At 40.3% G+C, this 18,098-nt stretch overlaps 1 protein-coding gene across 1 annotated transcript in view; it reads right to left on the minus strand.

Annotated features, from left to right (window-relative positions):
- The window catches only part of LOC145343790 (uncharacterized), a 38,204-nt gene that overhangs the window by 3,997 nt on the left and 16,109 nt on the right, over positions 1-18,098 (minus strand). The window contains exons 5-11 of the mRNA XM_080190125.1: positions 15,400-15,825; positions 14,780-15,157; positions 14,253-14,561; positions 8,794-9,114; positions 6,401-6,712; positions 2,899-3,213; positions 2,576-2,623 (exon numbers count right to left, since the gene is read on the minus strand). Coding sequence (XP_080046251.1) covers positions 2,576-2,623; positions 2,899-3,213; positions 6,401-6,712; positions 8,794-9,114; positions 14,253-14,561; positions 14,780-15,157; positions 15,400-15,825 — 2,109 coding nt within the window. The remainder of the gene's footprint in view (positions 1-2,575; positions 2,624-2,898; positions 3,214-6,400; positions 6,713-8,793; positions 9,115-14,252; positions 14,562-14,779; positions 15,158-15,399; positions 15,826-18,098) is intronic.

Raw genomic sequence — 18,098 nt, forward strand, 5'->3', positions numbered from 1 at the left:
AAAAGAAATAAGCAAGACAACAGTCAGAGCCAGTCTAGCCATCTTTCTGTCTCAACTGAGTGCATGTGGAGTTGAAGGAATAATGAAGATGGAGCCATAAAAAGAAACAAAAATATTCAGGAGCGAGGTACAAGGAGGAATTCTATTCTTCACACTGGGAACTTTGACTGCGAGATTGAAGTGCTATACACAAATACTAAGAAGTTTTTAGTTTATACATTGGTTACATAGAAAAGCCAAATTGATACAATTTATTCATTTCTGGGGAAATATTTGTGCACTATCAGAATGGGCATGTTTCCAGTTCAGAGATATTTACTAAATTTGAAACAATTATGAAACATATCACATCCTGGCAACTGGCAAAGGGAGAGCCAAAGGAGATAAGTAGGACAGTTAGCATGACATCAACTATTAAGCACCAAGTCACTCCATATTACAAAAAACTTGAACACCATAGCAGATCTGGTAAGATTCAAGAAGCCAGTGCATTATTGACTGTCTGCTACCAGGCTTCATCAACTGGAAGTCCATGGGTTGCAGGCCTTTTATGTGGTCCCCGAAGCTATTGCTCAAAAACTGGCACAGGCTGGCATACAAGCTGGTCTGTTCAAATGCACATAAATGAAATACAAGATTTTGCAAAGGGCTGTTCTTCCAACACAGGCCATTCTATTCCCACATTTGTTGCTGATAAGTGATCAGAAGTAAACAAGGGCGAGAAACAGTGGAGGAGCAGCAATCACCAGCGGTGGCGAATGTGTCAAGGTCTGGCTGCCTGGGGGAAACAAAGCTAACTTGGGGAATGCCAAGCTCAGAGAGGGGCCAGTGTCTGAATGATGCAAAGGTTGTCATTGTATCCACTATTGTCTGCATTCTGATGTATCAGGTTTACTGTGCAAAAGGACAACAGATCATTTGCACCTTTTGCTTGACTTCTGCAAGGAAAAAGTCTTAGAAGATGGCAACTTTTGGTAGATCCCCAAAACTGAAATATAACAATTCAATGTGGAGAGAGGTATGTGGATTGAGTCTATCACTTTGGTTGACAGAGACAGGAAATCAGAAAAGGTATTTGCACATAGGTTGCACAGGACAAACCCTTTCATTAATCTTCAGTGAAAACACAGCATGAGATCCCAATTACTGTTTCAATTAAAATTAACATAAGCTCCATTCCTGAATTTCTATTCCAAGTTATATTTCTCCTTTCTTTTTCTAAGTGAGTCTGTATGCAGTGAGGCAGTGCTCAGTGCATCCAGTGTTGGAGAGTGAGAACTAGTGCTCATTCTCTCCCCTCCCAACAACCAGGACAGAGAAATATGTGTGCACACACGCCCAAAGGGTTGGTGCACAAATAATGTAATATTGATAAGATGCAATAAAACCAGTTGCCGATAGAAGGATCAAGATGCATTGCCCATTCTCAAACGATAACATGATTTAAGATTTCTGTTTTTAATTATATACGGAACAAAGAACAATCAGAAATTGATGGATAAAGTGGAGTCCACTCTGTGCACTGTAATCCACCTTCGAACATTTGAATAAAGGGACAACCATCGGAGGCCAGGAGAATCATCAGCAGTTCGTTCAAAGTTTCTCCAACTGCTGCCATAAACTGTGCGTCAGTCTGAGGAGGAATGTCTCATGGCTCTTTGTTTATCTCACGGTAACCATTTTTACACGCAAAGATAGCCCCAGTTGCCAGCATAGAGGAGGAAAAAGAGTGCAGGCTCTCAGCAACTAACCACAGGTCCACCTCTCCTGCTTTGAGGAAATGGCACAAGACCCAGTCAACTCACACCATCTTGTCAATTAGAAGGCACCTAAGAAAATCACGAGCTATGTGCACACACACTATTCACATTTTAATTAAAAATAAGGTTGCACTAAAGATATGTTGAAATTGGATTTGATTAGATAGCATGAAGAAAAACTTATTAGTTGATGCACTCAAGGAAAAGTTTGTGCAATGGCCAGATGTGGCAGTTTTATCTTAATGTGGCAGAAATATGCTCTGCAGCTAGGAAATCATTGAGCTCTATTCTATCCCCATGCCTAGGCTGCTGCTTCAATAAATCCAAGTGTGGGCTACTAATGGGTAGATGTCAAGAGCTTCCAGTGCAATCTCACCAGCCTGATTTCCCTTCCCTTCCCTTCTAGGGAACACATGAATTAGAAATGTATGTCCTGTCTTGTCTGAAGGCAAATGTCAGAGAATGAATCATTAGGAACAGCAAACAAAAATACTAAATTACTGAAGAAATAAGGATTTTGCAAAGCTTTACTTATATTTGGGTTTGGTTCTTTAAATGTGTTTTTTTTAATGTCTTTTGCCCAGCAACCCTCAATGAGCATCTTTACAACTCTGTAAAATCAGGCAGAAATGATGGAAAATAGAATGCAGAATTTCATCATGTCATTATTGCCTTATACTTCTACCATAACCGAAAGCCGATCTAAAAAGGAATATCTGGTTTATTCTGTATAGTAACCTGAAATGCTACACTGATCCATCATGGATTACAACAAACATGCACAAAACAGGAACTTCTCAAAGTGAAGACTTTACCTTCATCATTTCCTAGGTTTTCATAAGCTGCATCTTCACTGTCAACACCTAAACAGAGAAATTTAGTTAAATACATAGAAATGTTTATTTCATTTGACACGTTAAGAATATTAAGTAACCCATTCAATTGTATTGAAAGAAGCTGGATTTACCAAAACTTAACTATTCCCAGCCATTAAAAAAAGTTTATCCAATACGAAGTTTCAATTCAAATAAACATGTAAATGAGTACTTCCAAGTGCAACAAAACCATCAATATTGCAATTATAACAATTGTATTGAAATCCTTTATTCTGAATTCAATCTCATGAAACAACACCCACCTTTAAGAAGTAATTTGAAACTTTTCTCTTGAATTTCTTTCGTTGCTATATGAAGCACTTCACATCTGATCAAACTCTCATGATCATTCTCATTTGCTTTAAATTGTATGCTTGTGACTGATGAAAGGAGACCATCTTTAGCAATCACAGGATGAGAATTGTTAACTTGTCCTGAATAAGGTGTCCCATTTTTAAGCCACTTCACTCGGACAGCTTCAGGAGCATAGCTTGTCAATGAGATACGGAATGTTACAAGCTGATTAGCTTCAGGGGCTGCTGGATCAACTTCAATAGAAGACAAGGTAGGAGAATGAGCTGAAAAACAAATAAAAATGGTCATGAATGTTTAGCTATTGAAGCAAATGAATTAATCTTATCTTCTAGTTTGAATTATACACATATTTATTAAAGTTAAGATCACATGAACTTGCTCAAAGATTACAATCAGGATTATTGTAATACCTTCAATGGATGTACAATTTAAATTGGTACAGAAAAGATTATTTTCAGAATAGCATTGATCTGGAGGAGTACTTTGGTGTACCATTTTACAGCAGTATTTTGTAACAGATACCCAGAGGTGTCAAAGTGACATCCCAGACAACAAAGGTCATTGAATTAATACTCAGGCAGGAAGTTGTATCACAAAAGAAAAAAGTCAAAATCCTACTTTAGGATACATAGGTTGGAGTAGGAAACTGCAGGGGCTGGGAACAAATGAAATGTGGAGCTTATTCAAGGAGCAGCTACTGTGAGTCTTTGATAAATATGTACCTGTCAGGCAGGGAGGAAGTGGTCAAGCGAGGGAACCGTGGTTTACTAAGGAAGTTGAATCTCTGGTGAAGAGGAAGAAGGAGGCTTATGTAAAGATGAGACGTGAAGGCTCAGTTAGGGCACTGGAGAGTTATAAATTAGCCAGGAAGGAGCTAAAGAGAGAGAGAGAGTTAAGAAGAGCTAGAAGACGTCATGAGAAGACTTTGGTGGATAGGATCAAGGAGAACCCTAAAGCTTTCTATAGGTATGTCAAGAATAAATGATTGGTTAGGGCAAGATCAGGGCCAGTCAGAGACAGCAGTGGGAAGTTGTGCGCGGAGCCTGAAGAGATAGGGGAGGCACTGAATGAGTATTTTTCATCAGTATTCACGCAGGAAAAAGTCAGTGTAGTTGAGGAGAATACTGTGATACAGGGTTGTAGACTAGACGGGATTCAGGTACATAAGGAGGAGGTGTTAGCAATTCTTGACAGTATGAAAATAGATAAGTCCCCTGGGCCGGATGGGATTTACACCAGGATTCTCTGGGAGGCTAGGGAGGAGATTGCAGAGCCTTTGGCTTTGACCTTCATGTCGTCATTGGCTACAGGTATAGTGCCGGAAGACTGGAGGAAAGCAAATGTTGTCCCCTTGTTCAAGAAGGGGAGTAGAGACCATCCTGGGAATTATAGACCGATGAGCCTTGCTTTTGTTGTGGGCAAATATTTGGAAAGAATTATAAGGGATAGGATTTATAATCATCTGGAGAGAAATAAATTGATTAGGGATAGTCAACACGGTTTTGTGAAGGGTAGGTCATGCCTCACAAACCTTATCGAGTTTTTTGTAAAGGTGACCAAAGAGGTGGATAAGGGCAAGGCAGTTGACGTGGTGTATATGGATTTTAGTAAAGCGTTTGATAAGGTTCCCCATGGTATGCTACTGCAGAAAATGCAGATGCATGGGACTGAGGGTGATTTAGCAGTTTAGATCAGGAATTGGCTAGCTGATAGATGACTGAGGGTGGTGGTTGATGGGAAATATTCAACTTGGAGTTCAGTTACAAGTGGTATACCTCAAGGGTTTGTTTTGGGGCCACTGCTGTTTGTCATTTTTATAAATGACCTAGATGAGGGTGTAGAAGGATGGGTTAGTAAATTTGCTGATGACACCGAAGTCGTAGGAGTTGTAGACAGTGAGGATGGATGTTACAGTTTGCAGAGGGACATAGATAAACTGCAGAGCTGGGCCGAGAGGTGGCAAATGGAGTTTAATACGGAAAAGTGTGAGGTGATTCACTTTGGTAAGAGTAACAGGAGTACAGAATATAGCGCTAATGGAAGGACTCTTGGTCGTGTTGACATGCAGAGAGATCTTGGTGTTCATGTGCATAGCTCCCTGAAAGTTGGCACCCAGGTTGATAAGGTTGTTAAGAAGGGGTATGGTGTGTTAGCTTTCATTGGTAGAGGGATTGAATTTCGGAGCCGTGAGGTCATGTTGCAAATGTACAAAACTCTGGTGCAGTCGCACTTGGAGTATTGTGTACCGTTCTGGTCACCGCATGATAAGAAAGATGTGGAGGCATTGGAAAGGGTGCAGAAGAGGTTTACCAGGATGTTGCCTGGTATGGTGGGAAGGTCTTATGAGGAAAGGCTGACGGACTTGAGGTTATTTTTCATGAGAGAGAAGAAGGTTAAGAGGTGACCTAATTGAGTCATACAAGATGATCAGAGGGTTAGATAGGGCGGACAGTGAAAGCCTTTTTCCTCAGATGGTGATGGCGAACATGAGGGGACGTAGCTTTAAATTAAGGGGCGGTAGTTATAGGACAGATGTCAGAGGTAGGTTCTTTACTCAGAGGGTGGTAATGGCGTGGAATGCCCCACCTGCAGCAGTTGTGGACTCGCCAACTTTAAGGGCATTCAAATGGTCAGTGGATAGGCATATAGATAACATTGGAACAGTTTAGGTTAGAGGGTCATTAGATTGGTTCCACTGGTCAGCACAACATTGAGGGCCAAAGGGCCTGTTCTGCGCTGTAATGTTCTACGTTCTACTTAACAGATTTGTTCTGAAAGTTTGATATTTTAAACAAGCTGAAGAACTGACGTCTTCAGGCAAGAAAAAGGTTCAGAACTTGCAAGATGCATTTAATTCGAATGTAATATTTTACAGTGAATATAACTGCCTTAAATCAAATATCCTTCCTTTATGTAACTTAAATTGAAGTCTTTTCTCCAATGTATCGAATTCTAATTTACTTATTTAATGTAAAATGGCTCATAAATGTGTCCTTCCCCCACATTTTCTCATATCTAGTCAGATTCTGCCAGGTTAAAGTTGAAGTTAAAATAAAGTTTAATTTGTTAGTCACAAGTAAGGCTTACATTAACACTGCAATGAAGTTATTGTGAAATTCCCCTACTCACCACAATCTGTGCCTATTCGGGTCAATGCACCTAATCAGCATGTTTTTCAGAAGTGAGAGGCGACCAGAGCACCTGGGTGAAACTCATGCAGACATGGGGGAGAACATGCAAACTCCACATAGGCAGTGATCCAAGCCAGGAATCGAACCTGCGTCCCTGGCACCGTGAAGTAGCGGTGCTAACCACTGTGCTACCATGCTGCCCCACCATGCCACCCCACTTATTTGTGCGTGGTCTAGGGCATTCACTTAAATCACAAACATTTAAATGTAAAGTGGAACTTTTCAAACTTGTAGATAGAAGGATTAGGATAAAACCTACCCGGAAGTATTAGATTTGTCTCTTTTACAACTGGAGCTTTTAATTGGACATGCTTCACGTTGAAGGAAAATATTTCATCAAAATCTTGTGCAGTTGGTTTTATTTGCAATTGGGAAGTCAAGTGAAAACATCCTCTTTCGTCCTTCACAGGTCCTTTAATTGTGATCCCTTTGGGTATCGGGCCTTGTTTATTTCGCCAAACTGTTTCAATAGTTTGTGGGTAAAAGTTAGAGATGCTGCAGCTCAAAACAAGATCTGAACCATATACGGCTTCCGGTGGGTCAAATTTGATATCTTCAACAGATGGAATTCCTGTAAAAATAGCATGAAACTACAGTTGACTACTATACCAAATAGTCATCAGGTTGATGTGTCAAAAAGGAGATTCAAAAGATGGCTTTTTCCCCCAAAATGTTCAATTTTTATACAAGCCATAGACTTTTATACAAGAGCGGTCATCAGATTTACCATTGTGCAACTTAGGCTTACGACTTGAAAAAAATTCTTACTTACAGAATATTCATGCTACTGATTTGATAATTGCAATTATGTTGGAATAGCACAATTTAGGACCAATTCTACTACTAAAAGCAAAGGTCACAAGCAAAGCAGGAATGCAAGTGACATGGCAAGGTTTCTGAAGGCACTCTGAAGCCAGGTAGCCCGTCCCTCCAATGGCATATTTAAAATTATCTACAAAATAAAGGCAATGCCAATATCCTGTTAGAGGCAGCCATGGTTGATTCCTGTCATCCTGGGAACCAATGGAAACATAGCCCTGAGTGGAGGATCCCCCAGTCTGAAGCCCAATAAGTGAAACTGGGTGGGAAAGGGTCCTTAAGTGGCTATTTAAGGAATTATTCAGGGGCAAGTATCATCAGAGGCCCAGTCTGCCCCATTGTTAAATTGCCTGCACCCTCTCCCATCTCAAAATCTGCCAGCAGGATGTCTGGGTGGGAGAGAATTCAGCTTGCAAGGTCTCACAGCTGAGCTTTATTTGTTGATTTAACCTGAGGATTACCACATCTCAGGCAAGGGGCATGGTTGAGAAGGCAGGCATTAATGAGTAACCTCAACTGGTCTGGGAATTGAACTTGTGTTGTCAGCATCACTCTACATCATAAACTAAGCAGCCAGCCAACTGAGCTAACCGACTCCCCGATGGTCCCTATAGTCTTTCAGCAAATAAAGCATCCAAAACAGATTAGCTTAGAAGTATTTGAAAAAGACTGGGGCAGCCACTGTCCAGAGATGTTAAATAAAGTTTTTTTTTTGGTACCTTTATTTCTAATCAAAAAAGCCATTTCAAATGAAGACAACCATGGTCCCCAGATGAAGGACAAACAAGACCCAAGTTGACAAGACTTTGCACTGGAGGACTGATGGCCCAGTGGTATTATCGCTAGACTATTAATCCAGAAACTTAGCTAATGTTCTGGAGACTCAAGTTCGAATCCCACCAAGGCTGATGGTGGAATTTGAATTCAATTAAAACTAAAATCTGGAATTAAGAATCTACTGATGACCATGAAACCATTGTTAATTGTTGGGAAAAAACCTATCTGGTTCATAATGTCCTTTGGAAAGGAAGGGAAGGAAATCTGCCTTCCTTATTCGATCTGGCCCGCATGTGACTCCAGACCCACAGCAATGTGGCTGACTCTCAACTATCCCGGAGCAATTAGAGATGAACAATAAATGCTGGTCAGTCAGCAATGCCCATTTCCCACGAATAACTGTTTCTTGGGCTCAATGAAACAAGATCCAAGCTGACATGATGAGACATTGCATCCCCCTCCCGGGCTTGATCTAACGCTTCATCTTAGCTAAAAGGCCAAAGGTGGCTTTGAAAAATTGCATCAGGTAAAGGCCTTGGTTTAAACTCATTGGCTATTCTGATCCTTTACTCAAGCGAACCATGATCACAGGCATTAGCCCACCCCTAGTGCATCGGGCTAGCCTTGTCCCTAGCCTCATCACAGGTTTTACCCCCATCAGATTTTAAGTATTTTTCCTTCTGAGAATACTCCCAAGATTGTGGCACATTTATGGGGTCCATACAGAAGTAAATAACTTTAAGATTGATGTGTCTTATAAGGGAATTCTTTGGGAAAAAGATGTAAACCAGAGTGCATAATATATGTAGTTAATCGTACTCGCTTTAATTTCTTTGATACAATAAAGCTGGTTTTTTTTTAGAAAGTGAAATTTTGTGGCATAGTTCTACTGGTTAGAACGTGTTCAGATTTCTCTTTCAAGGGTAACAGTTTCTGCAGTGATTATAATGGCTGTTAAACAGCCTCTATTAAAACATGTCACGTTCATGAATTTGGAACATACCTCTTTTCAATATTCTATAATTGGTACTATGAGGTTTCTGGGATCTTGCTTACCCATTATTTTCAGAAAATGGCTGGATGAGATAGGTCTGTTTGAAGTTTCAGAGTGAAGGATTTGCATTTTGAACTCTTTTCCGTGGTCCAAATAAGTTGGAATAAATGTCCTTTTGGACCATCGAGAGTATAAACCAGTTGCTTTATCCAACTGAACTTCATCCGTTTGAACTCCATCTTCAGTTTTTTCAAACCCTTTGAACCAGAGTATTTTATTGTCTTCTGGGAAGAAGTTGAATGCTTTGCAGGAAAGTGTTACAGGTTTTCCCACTTCTGGGAGAACAGGATCTGCTGTAACCTCTGTTATCTTTGGCTTGGACACTGACATATGTAAAATAAACAGTGTTAGTGGGATTGCATAACTGAATCAATACTCTAGTGCACTTTGATAAACTTTCAAACATTGACGTCTTGAACAAAATATCATTTTTCTCTGCTTTGGTTTTTACTCCCTCACAGCGTCCCAGACCACAGTTGCTCCGGCACTGCTGGACATTATTACTTGTCATTTCTGAGATTGAACAATGAATGCTCAGAGGCTATTCAACCCTAATCTTTCATTCACCAGATAAAACACTCAATCTTTCCAACCCAGTGTCAGTAATTAGTGATAATTCATCTAGTTCATGGGGGCCTAGGCAGATCATTGAGCTCCACCAATGCCTCAGTTAACTCAGGGATCGAATCTGCAATCTTATCACTAGTTTAAACCCCAGTTGGAGTGTGGTCTTCAACCCCAGACACCCCGTGTTGGAAAGGATGTTTAAGGTTGCTGCAGAGATTTACTATAACAAAGGATTGAAGGATGTGGACAGACTAGAAAAACTGCAATCATTCTGCTTACAGCAGAGAAGATTAAGAAGGAATGTGATGAAGATGTTTAATATCACGTGCCGCCTGAGAGTGGGTGGAGGCAGATTTGATTATGGCTTTCAAAAGTGAACTGGATAATTATCTGAAGCTCAAAACATTGGAGGATGCAGGGAAATGGTGGGGAGTGACTAGAGCAGGTTGCTCTAGCAGAATTTGGCGTGGATATGACAGGCTACAACACAGAGGAAGCCATTCTTCATGTTTTACTTTTCAACTGCTCAGGCTGAAATCAGATGATGCCTTCTGCCTATGAGTTAACATGGGGCTGCAAACATGCTTTGCAACACCGCTCAGCTTGGTTCACCTCTCGCCTTTGAAGAGGGTTTAGTTGGTGGTAAGTGCCATTCCAGAGCTTGAGGGAATAATTCACAGAAAGTTAGGTCATTGCATTGCAGAAAGAAAAAGATCCACCTCTTCTGGCAAAGATCTCATTGAACTTATTCCCTAGAGCAAGGAATTCTGACCAACATTTCACATTCTAACACACTCAGCAAAAAAGAAACAGATGAACTGGTTGTCCATCACATCGCTGTTTGTGAGACACTGCTTTGCACAAATTGTCCTGTTTGCCCAGAAAACCAAAGATTACACTTCAAAAGAAATTCATTAACAATCTAGTATTTACAGACTTAGATAAGAGTTAGGTATTGCATGGAGGGTGTGGAAAGTCTGCAGAGGGATCTGGATAGGCTGAGCGAGTGGGCGAGGACCTGGTAGATGGAATATAATGTTGGCAAGTGTGAGGTTATCCACTTTGGCAGAAATAATAGTAGGAGGGATTATTATTTAAAAGGTGAAAAGCTGCAACACACTACAGTGCAGAGGGACCTGGGGGTCTTTGTGCATGAGTCGCAAAAACCCAGTCTGCAGGTGCAGCAGGTGATCAAGAAGGCAAATGGAATGTTGGCCTTCATAGCGAAGGGGTTAGAATATAAAAGTAGGGAGCTCTTGCTGCAACTGTACAGGGTACTGGTGAGGCTGCAGCTGGAGTACTGTGTGCAGTTTTGGTCGCTGCACTTGCGCAAGGATATTTTGGCCTTGGAGGGAATGCAGAGAGGGGGTTTACTAGGCTGATACTGGAGATGAGGGGGTTGGACTACGAAGAGAGACTAAATTGACTGAGTCTGTACTAGTTGGAGTTTAGAAGGATGAGGAGAAATCCTATAGAGACATATAAGATAATGAAAGGGATGGATAGGGTAGAGGTAGAGATTCTTCCTGCTTAGAAAGGATAGCAGGACTAGAGGGCACAGCCTCAAGATAAGGGGGAGGGGGGGCAGTTTAGAACAGAGTTGAGGAGGAACTTCTTCACTCAAAGGGTGGCGAATCTCTGGAATTCTCTGCCCATTGAACTGGTGGAGGCTACCTCACTAAATATATTTAAGTCACAGGTAGATAGGTTTTTGATAGACAAGGGAATTAAGGGTTATGGGGAGAAAGCGGGAAAGTGGAACTGATCCACTTCAGATCAGCCATGATCTTATTGAATGGTGGGGCAGGCTCGAAGGGCTAGATGGCCTACTCCTGCTCCTATTTCTTATGTTCTTATTGCTGTCTGAGTTGCCATCACATTTGTGAAAATAGCAGCTAGGTCTCTGGCTCACCATTTGAATGCATCGAAAGGAATAACATCGCTGTTTTTATACAGTAGATACTGAACTAAACGTGTCACAAATAGTTTGGGTTGCCTTGAATGCACCACAAAAAATTACAGAGTTTATCTTAAGAAAGACATGGCATTATCTTTAATTTAAAAGCTCAATTAACAATGTGTTGATTACTGCCTATCATTACCTCCAGCATGGAACATTAATAACTTCCACATATATAGTGTTTTTAAAATGAAACATCCTGAAGTACTTGCAGCAGAGTTCTGTATAACTCAATTTTATAGAGGGTAGAGTGCAATGTAATAGTCAACGCTTGAGTTAACAAAAGGCATGAATGAGGATTTCAGCAGACGAGCAGAGACAGGAGTGAACTAAGTGTGCAGAATTCTGTTTAGTACTTTATACTTTTTGCAAATTTTAGGAAAGTAATATGTTTAAACGTAATGTTATATAAAACTTTTATTTTGTTTCTTTTGTGTTCTTTCTCTCAGACATTAAATTTGCCAGAACGAATTTATCTCTCCATCAAACACCACACTGTTGATTTCACCACTTGATGCAACCATCCCAGTCAAGACTGCAAATCCTTCTGATTAACGTCTGGGAACTAGTACCAAATTGAATGAGCTGCTGAGTCGACTTTCAAGTAATGGGCTTATCTAGTTCTACTCAGATTAATACCTCTCAATGAATGTGTCAGAATTGTCTATCACTATTCCCGGATATTTCCTGAGCCAGGATGTGATAACTACTATAATGTCAGACCCCATTCAATGCTCATATGCAGCAGGACATGAACAACATTTAGACATGGGTTGATAAACAAAGTTACATTCAGACCTCACATATGCCAGGCAATAAACATCTCCAACAAAGACAGCCTAACCATCAACCTTTGACACCACCTCCACTGATATTCAAGGGCATCATAATTGCCAAACTTCACCTGTGATCAACATCTTTGGATCACCACTGACCAGAAATTTAACTGGGTTCACAGAATTATAGAAACCCTACAATGCAGAAAGAGGCCATTTGGCCCATCGAGTCTGCACCGACCACAATCCCACCCAGGCCCTACCCCCACATATTTTACCCACTAATACCTCTAACCTACGCATCTCAGGACACTAAGGGGCAATTTTTAGCATGGCCAATCACATCTTTGGACTGCGGGAGGAAACCAGAGCACCTGGAGGAAACCCATGCACTCATGAGGGGAGTGTGCAAACTCCACACAGACAGTGAACAGAACCAGGAATTGAACCTAGGTCCCTGGAGCTGTGAAGCAGCAGTGCTAACCACTGTGTTACCATGCCACCCTCATGGCTAACCACGTTAGCCACGAGAAGTTCATTACTGTCTCCCTGAAAACTTTGCACCAACTACAAGGCACAAGATGGGCTAATAATGAAATAATCTCCATCTGTCTGGATAAGTGCAGCTCCAACAAATTTCAATGAGTTCAAACACCATCCACAACAAAAGAAGTCTGTTTATTTGATACCCTATTTACCTCCTCAAATATTAGCTCTCCACCACCAGCACACAGTGACAGTAATGTGTACTTCCTGTTGGAGGCACTGTGGCTATGTACCAAGGCTCACTCAATAAGTAACCTGGTAATAGAAAAGTAGAGGTGAATATGTCACACAATTTCCTCTCCAATGACACTCCCATCCTGACTTGGAAATACATTGCCTTTTGATTACTGGAATTTCTGCCAACAGCACTCTGGGAGTACCTACCTAGTACAAACTGCAGTTGTTAAAGAAGGTGGCTCACCACCTTCTGAAGGACCATTAGGGATGGGTTTTTTGTTGACCTTGTTCAGTGACACCCACGTCCCGTGAACAAGTGAAAAATCTTAAATTTGTTAAAAGCTAAGGAGATATATAACTGCATTTCCTGCACCAGATTTTCCCCAGGCTATTATGTTATCAGCTCACAGAAACCTGCTACACAAACAATATAAATCCCTAAATGAGAAAGAGCCCTTTAAAATAATACCTGTCAGATGCTCTACTATTTTTCAAAAAAGCCTTTAACACAGAAGCAGAACACAAAAAAAATGTAATTCCTTGAAAATTATGTGGAATCTGTAAATATTTTGAAGAGTTTTAAACATCTGTATCAATTGTAAAAGAAGTTACTGAAATTTCCTTTAAATAATAAGAAATGCAGGTCCATGTGACCTGGCAACCCTTGACCTGGAAACAGTACAAATAGAAAGGAAGTTAACAAAGAAGTTGTGTGGCTGGCAGTTAGGTTCAAAGGAGTGCCACAAGCAGATGAGTTGGGGGGTGAAGATACTTGGTGCATGGATGCAGAAAAAGTACAAATACAGAAAGGTGAAATACAAGTGATTTCTTCCACAGAGAAGATCACTTTTGCCTGTTTGGCAGAAAAATAGAAGATGGGAACTCTTCTGAGGTACTGTGCAAACTGGTGATGAGTATACAAAACCTGGAAAACTGTGTGAAGAGCTTGGAGATGCTTAAAGACTGAATGTGTTCCCAGAAGTGGCAAAACTGCAAAGTGTTCTAATTTTACCAGTTGAAAAAGAACTCTGAGGTCTGGAAAGCTACACCATCAGACCGTCGTGACTGGAGGGGGAAGAGGGTTCATAGAAATATGTGTTGGCGCTGATGTTCATGAAACATGAAGGTGAAAGCTGTTGTCAGATAGGACTCCCTGCACTAATAAAGGACAATGTTTTATGGAACTGTGTAGCTATATGTTGGGTTTGGGGGGCGGGGGGTGGTTTGTGTGAAAATCAATGTGACATCTACTGTCTAAAAGTAAAATTTAGCTTTTTGTCATATAATTTCCTTGTTACATAATGTGCGATTTGTTTTGGCTGTGATTCATGATAAAGAAAATGCGATAAAAGTATAACCATGAGTCACTTTCTCATTTGACTTGATTTTCATCCAGTAAGCATATTTATTTTTGTTTGTGGTAATGGTTGCTTACCCAGTTGATCAAGCACCCAGTTAACTTCCGATGACACTACTAGGCTTTCATGTTCTACTCGGCACGTGTACTGCTTCTCAACATCAGCCCTGGTCAGTACAGTCTTCACACTACTTGTCAAGTAATAGAGTCCATCTCTTCCCTGAGTTGGCTCACTTTCTTCAGATCCTTCTGTCATTGTTACACCACTTTTGAGCCAAGTAACTCTGATGTTCTTGGGGTAGAAAGAATGTATTCGACAGTATAAAGTTATGGGCTCTCCTGCAATTCTTTTTTCTTCACATGTTATCTTGTCCAGTTTTGGAGGGGCTGAATAAGAAACAGGAAAAACAAACTTACTGTAGATTTTAAACAGAGACAGATTAGAGATATTGGGGTCTAGATTCTATCCTATCTCAGCCAATGGCCAGATACTTTAATCCTTTGAAAATTCAGAATGGGGCCAAAAAGTTACACAATAACCTCAGTTGGAGAAATATCATGCTCAGGACTCTTCACTCATTAAAAATGTTGAAAACATTACATACCAGTAACATGTAACGTTATTTCTTTCTTCTCCACACTCTTAGTGCATTCATGTTCTACCTCACAGATATACTTTGTGTCCTGGTCTTGAAGTATATCTGGCATAATAATTAGGATACTGGTGATGCCAAATGATTTATCTTCATACTCAATCTCACTTATTTGATGTTTATACTTCTGCATCATCCCATGGTCAGAAGCAAAAATTGTCCTGTTGTTCTGATCCAAACGAACAATTTCTTTCAACTCAGTCATCCTCATTTGTTGCCATATTATTGTTAATGGTCTTGGTTTAAAGCCATTGATTGAACAAGTCAAGGCCACAGGTTCATTATGATGAGTTTGAAGCGGCGCAACAATGTTTGAAACTTTTGGTGGAACTTTGGGAACAAAAAACAAAACAGAAAACAGTCAACAATTTAATCCAAAATAATTTTCAGCATTAGTAAGAGTGAGAAAATACTATTTCACAGGTGGATTTCTCCATAATTTGGAGACTACAGATGGCAGAACTGCTTTATTACTATTAAGCACATGTCACTTCATATATTCAAAGACACAGGTTAACAAAATAAATCCAGACTGGATTCAAAGAGCATTGATAATAATGTTCATGATTTACCTCCTCTAACATCCAGTGTTACAGATTTCATAGCAGGTTGTGCAGAGGTTTTATGCTGAACGAGGAAAATTAATTCAGCCCCATCATCTTTGAATACATCAGGATACATTTTGATATCGCCCTGTACTTTGAAGGTTCCACCTCCGTTATCAGAAAATGCTGGCTGCAATGGCCGAAAGGATGTGTCTCCTTCGTTGCCATTGATAAGAAGCTGCACTTCATTGGTTGTATCTCTGGACGGTAAACTGGTTTTCTTCTCCGGGGTGTGCCATTCAAAAATCTCTTTTTCCCTTTGATCCCCCCTCCTCTTCATGCATAAACGAATTGTAATTTCACAAGGCCTGAACTTCAGAATTTGGTAACTGATGGTAGCTTCTTCTGAGTGGCAAATGATGGAAGGTGTGTTCACAGTAATTTCTGGATGAACTAATAAAACAAAATAAAAGTTAACAGTTTAAACACTCATTTTTTGATTTGTTTATTTTCTTGCTAGGTTACTGACTGAGTATATATAGAAGACATTATACTTTGTGTAGCTACACAGGACAGAGGTTTCAACTAGGTTGTGCTGCTTTATTCCCCAAGTCATTTCAGCCAAAGACAATGTAATGACTTTAATCAGGCAATTGAGGTTGGCCTGTTAGAACTGATGAGCTAATCAGGGAGCCTCTTGCTTTGTATTTAACCAGGAGCGTCAGTTCCTCTGGGACTCCTAGTATAGACTGCTAACTGAAAGCACTCTGTATGCTGTTGTCAGACTTATAAATAAAGGGATTTTGGTGAAGGGACTTTTGCCTCTGAAGATTTATTACAGGCAACCAAAGCAGTGCAAACTGCAATCGGCACAAATCAAATTTCTGTGACCTTTTTGAGCTAGTTTAGAAAGTTATGTGCTAAAGCTGGCCCCATCAACACAATTGGCCATGGCCCAAGGTCAAGTCAATCACTTTACCCAAGCCCTGTACGGCTTCAAGAAAGGTCTTACAGCATCTGTAGAGAGAGACAATCAGTGCCTCAGGTTAGTGATGCCTCCAAATCAGCCAGATCTGCTGAGAGTTTCCAACATTTTAATGTTTCTATTTCCAACCTTCTTTTCCAATCAGCCTTTTTTGGCACAGAAACACCAATAGTCAAATTTTTATAAGTTTTGAATACTATTTTTCTTGAAATGGTTTACTGTACACTAATAAAATGAGCAAACAATTCTGGATCTTTTATAAGTAATTTTCAAATATTTAAAATGATGCCACTTGCAGGGCACATTAAAAATGCACATTTTTTTGAAATTTGCAGCAGAGTTTCATCATTACATCCAGAAATATGAGAGTGGCGCGAGAGAACAGAGGAATTGCAAATGCTGGGTGGCACAGGGGTAGCACTGCTGCCTCACAGCGTCAGGCATCCAGGTTCAATTCCTAGCTTGAGTCATTGCCTGTGTGAAGTTTGTATGTTCTCCCCATGTCTGCATGTGTGTCCTCTGGGTCTCTGGTTTCCTCCCCTGCTAAATTCTCCCTCAGTGTACCCGAACTGGCGCTGGAGTGTGGTGACTAGGGGATTTTCACAGTAACTTCATTAATGTAAGCCTGCTTGTGACACTAATAAATAAAAAACTATGTCCTTCTTCAATAAAAGGTGAAGAGATAAATCCTGCAATTGCAGTCCAGACAATTCAACCAGAGTGATAAAGGAAGCTTTTAGAAATAATGTTTCTAGACAAAATCTGTTGGGATAAATGTGGATTAATTTAGAAAATCAACATAGAATTGTTAAAGGCAAATTATGTTTAACTTATTTTGTATCGATAACGGAGAGGATTTATAAAGGGAATGTTGTAAGAGATTGATACATTTATGTAAGTGTCACTTAATAGACTTGTTAGCAGAGTTGAAACCTATGGAATGAACTGGATAGTGGCACAGTGGATATGAAATTGGCTAAGGTGATAGGAGTCAGAGATTAGTGATGAACAGGAGGGAGGCTTTTCAGTGCAGCTCCCAGGGTCAGGCAGGAAAAGAGAGTTAAAGCCACAATCAGGCCAGTCATGATCGTACTGAATTGGCTTGAGGGGCAAGAGCAGGGAGTGGAACTATCTCCTGCAGAGACCCAGAATGGATCCAATGAGCCAATCCACTTCTGTTGTACCATTTCTTGATTCTAAGTTAGTCATTTGGCAGTACTGAATTTCAACATTGCTGAAAAAGAAGTACACTTTCATCTTGCACTCATAATTTGGATAATTTGCAAGAATACCAAATGTAAAGCGAACCACAAATCAGATGAAATGCTGATTGGTTGGCAAGCGGACTCTTGATCGGTAGAGACATTACCATGGAGAATGCATCAGTTAATGGTGACTGCCAATTCAAACCAGACAACATGACTCTGGTCAAGGCATTATCCTGAAGAATGAACTAGTGAATTGCTGTCACATTATTTTTAGTTGAAACAATCCCAATGCGTGTGTCTGTTCGCAAAGAACAGGGCCCTGTGAATTAATATATATCCTTCAGTACATCCAAAATTGCTTGTCAGCATAATCCTTAGAACATTGAGGTTTATTTAGCAAATGTCCAATTGTGGAATTACATTTAATGTTGACATTGTTTTGAGTTTTGCAAGCACATAGTAGTTGATTGCAGTCTGCACCATGCCTGTTGCGAACAACGGAAGGGAACAGCTGTTTGATACAATCTGATAGT

The sequence above is a fragment of the Carcharhinus amblyrhynchos genome, chromosome 6, assembly GCF_965287045.1.
Source record: "Carcharhinus amblyrhynchos chromosome 6, sCarAmb.v2.hapA, whole genome shotgun sequence".
Classification (NCBI taxonomy): domain Eukaryota; kingdom Metazoa; phylum Chordata; class Chondrichthyes; order Carcharhiniformes; family Carcharhinidae; genus Carcharhinus; species Carcharhinus amblyrhynchos.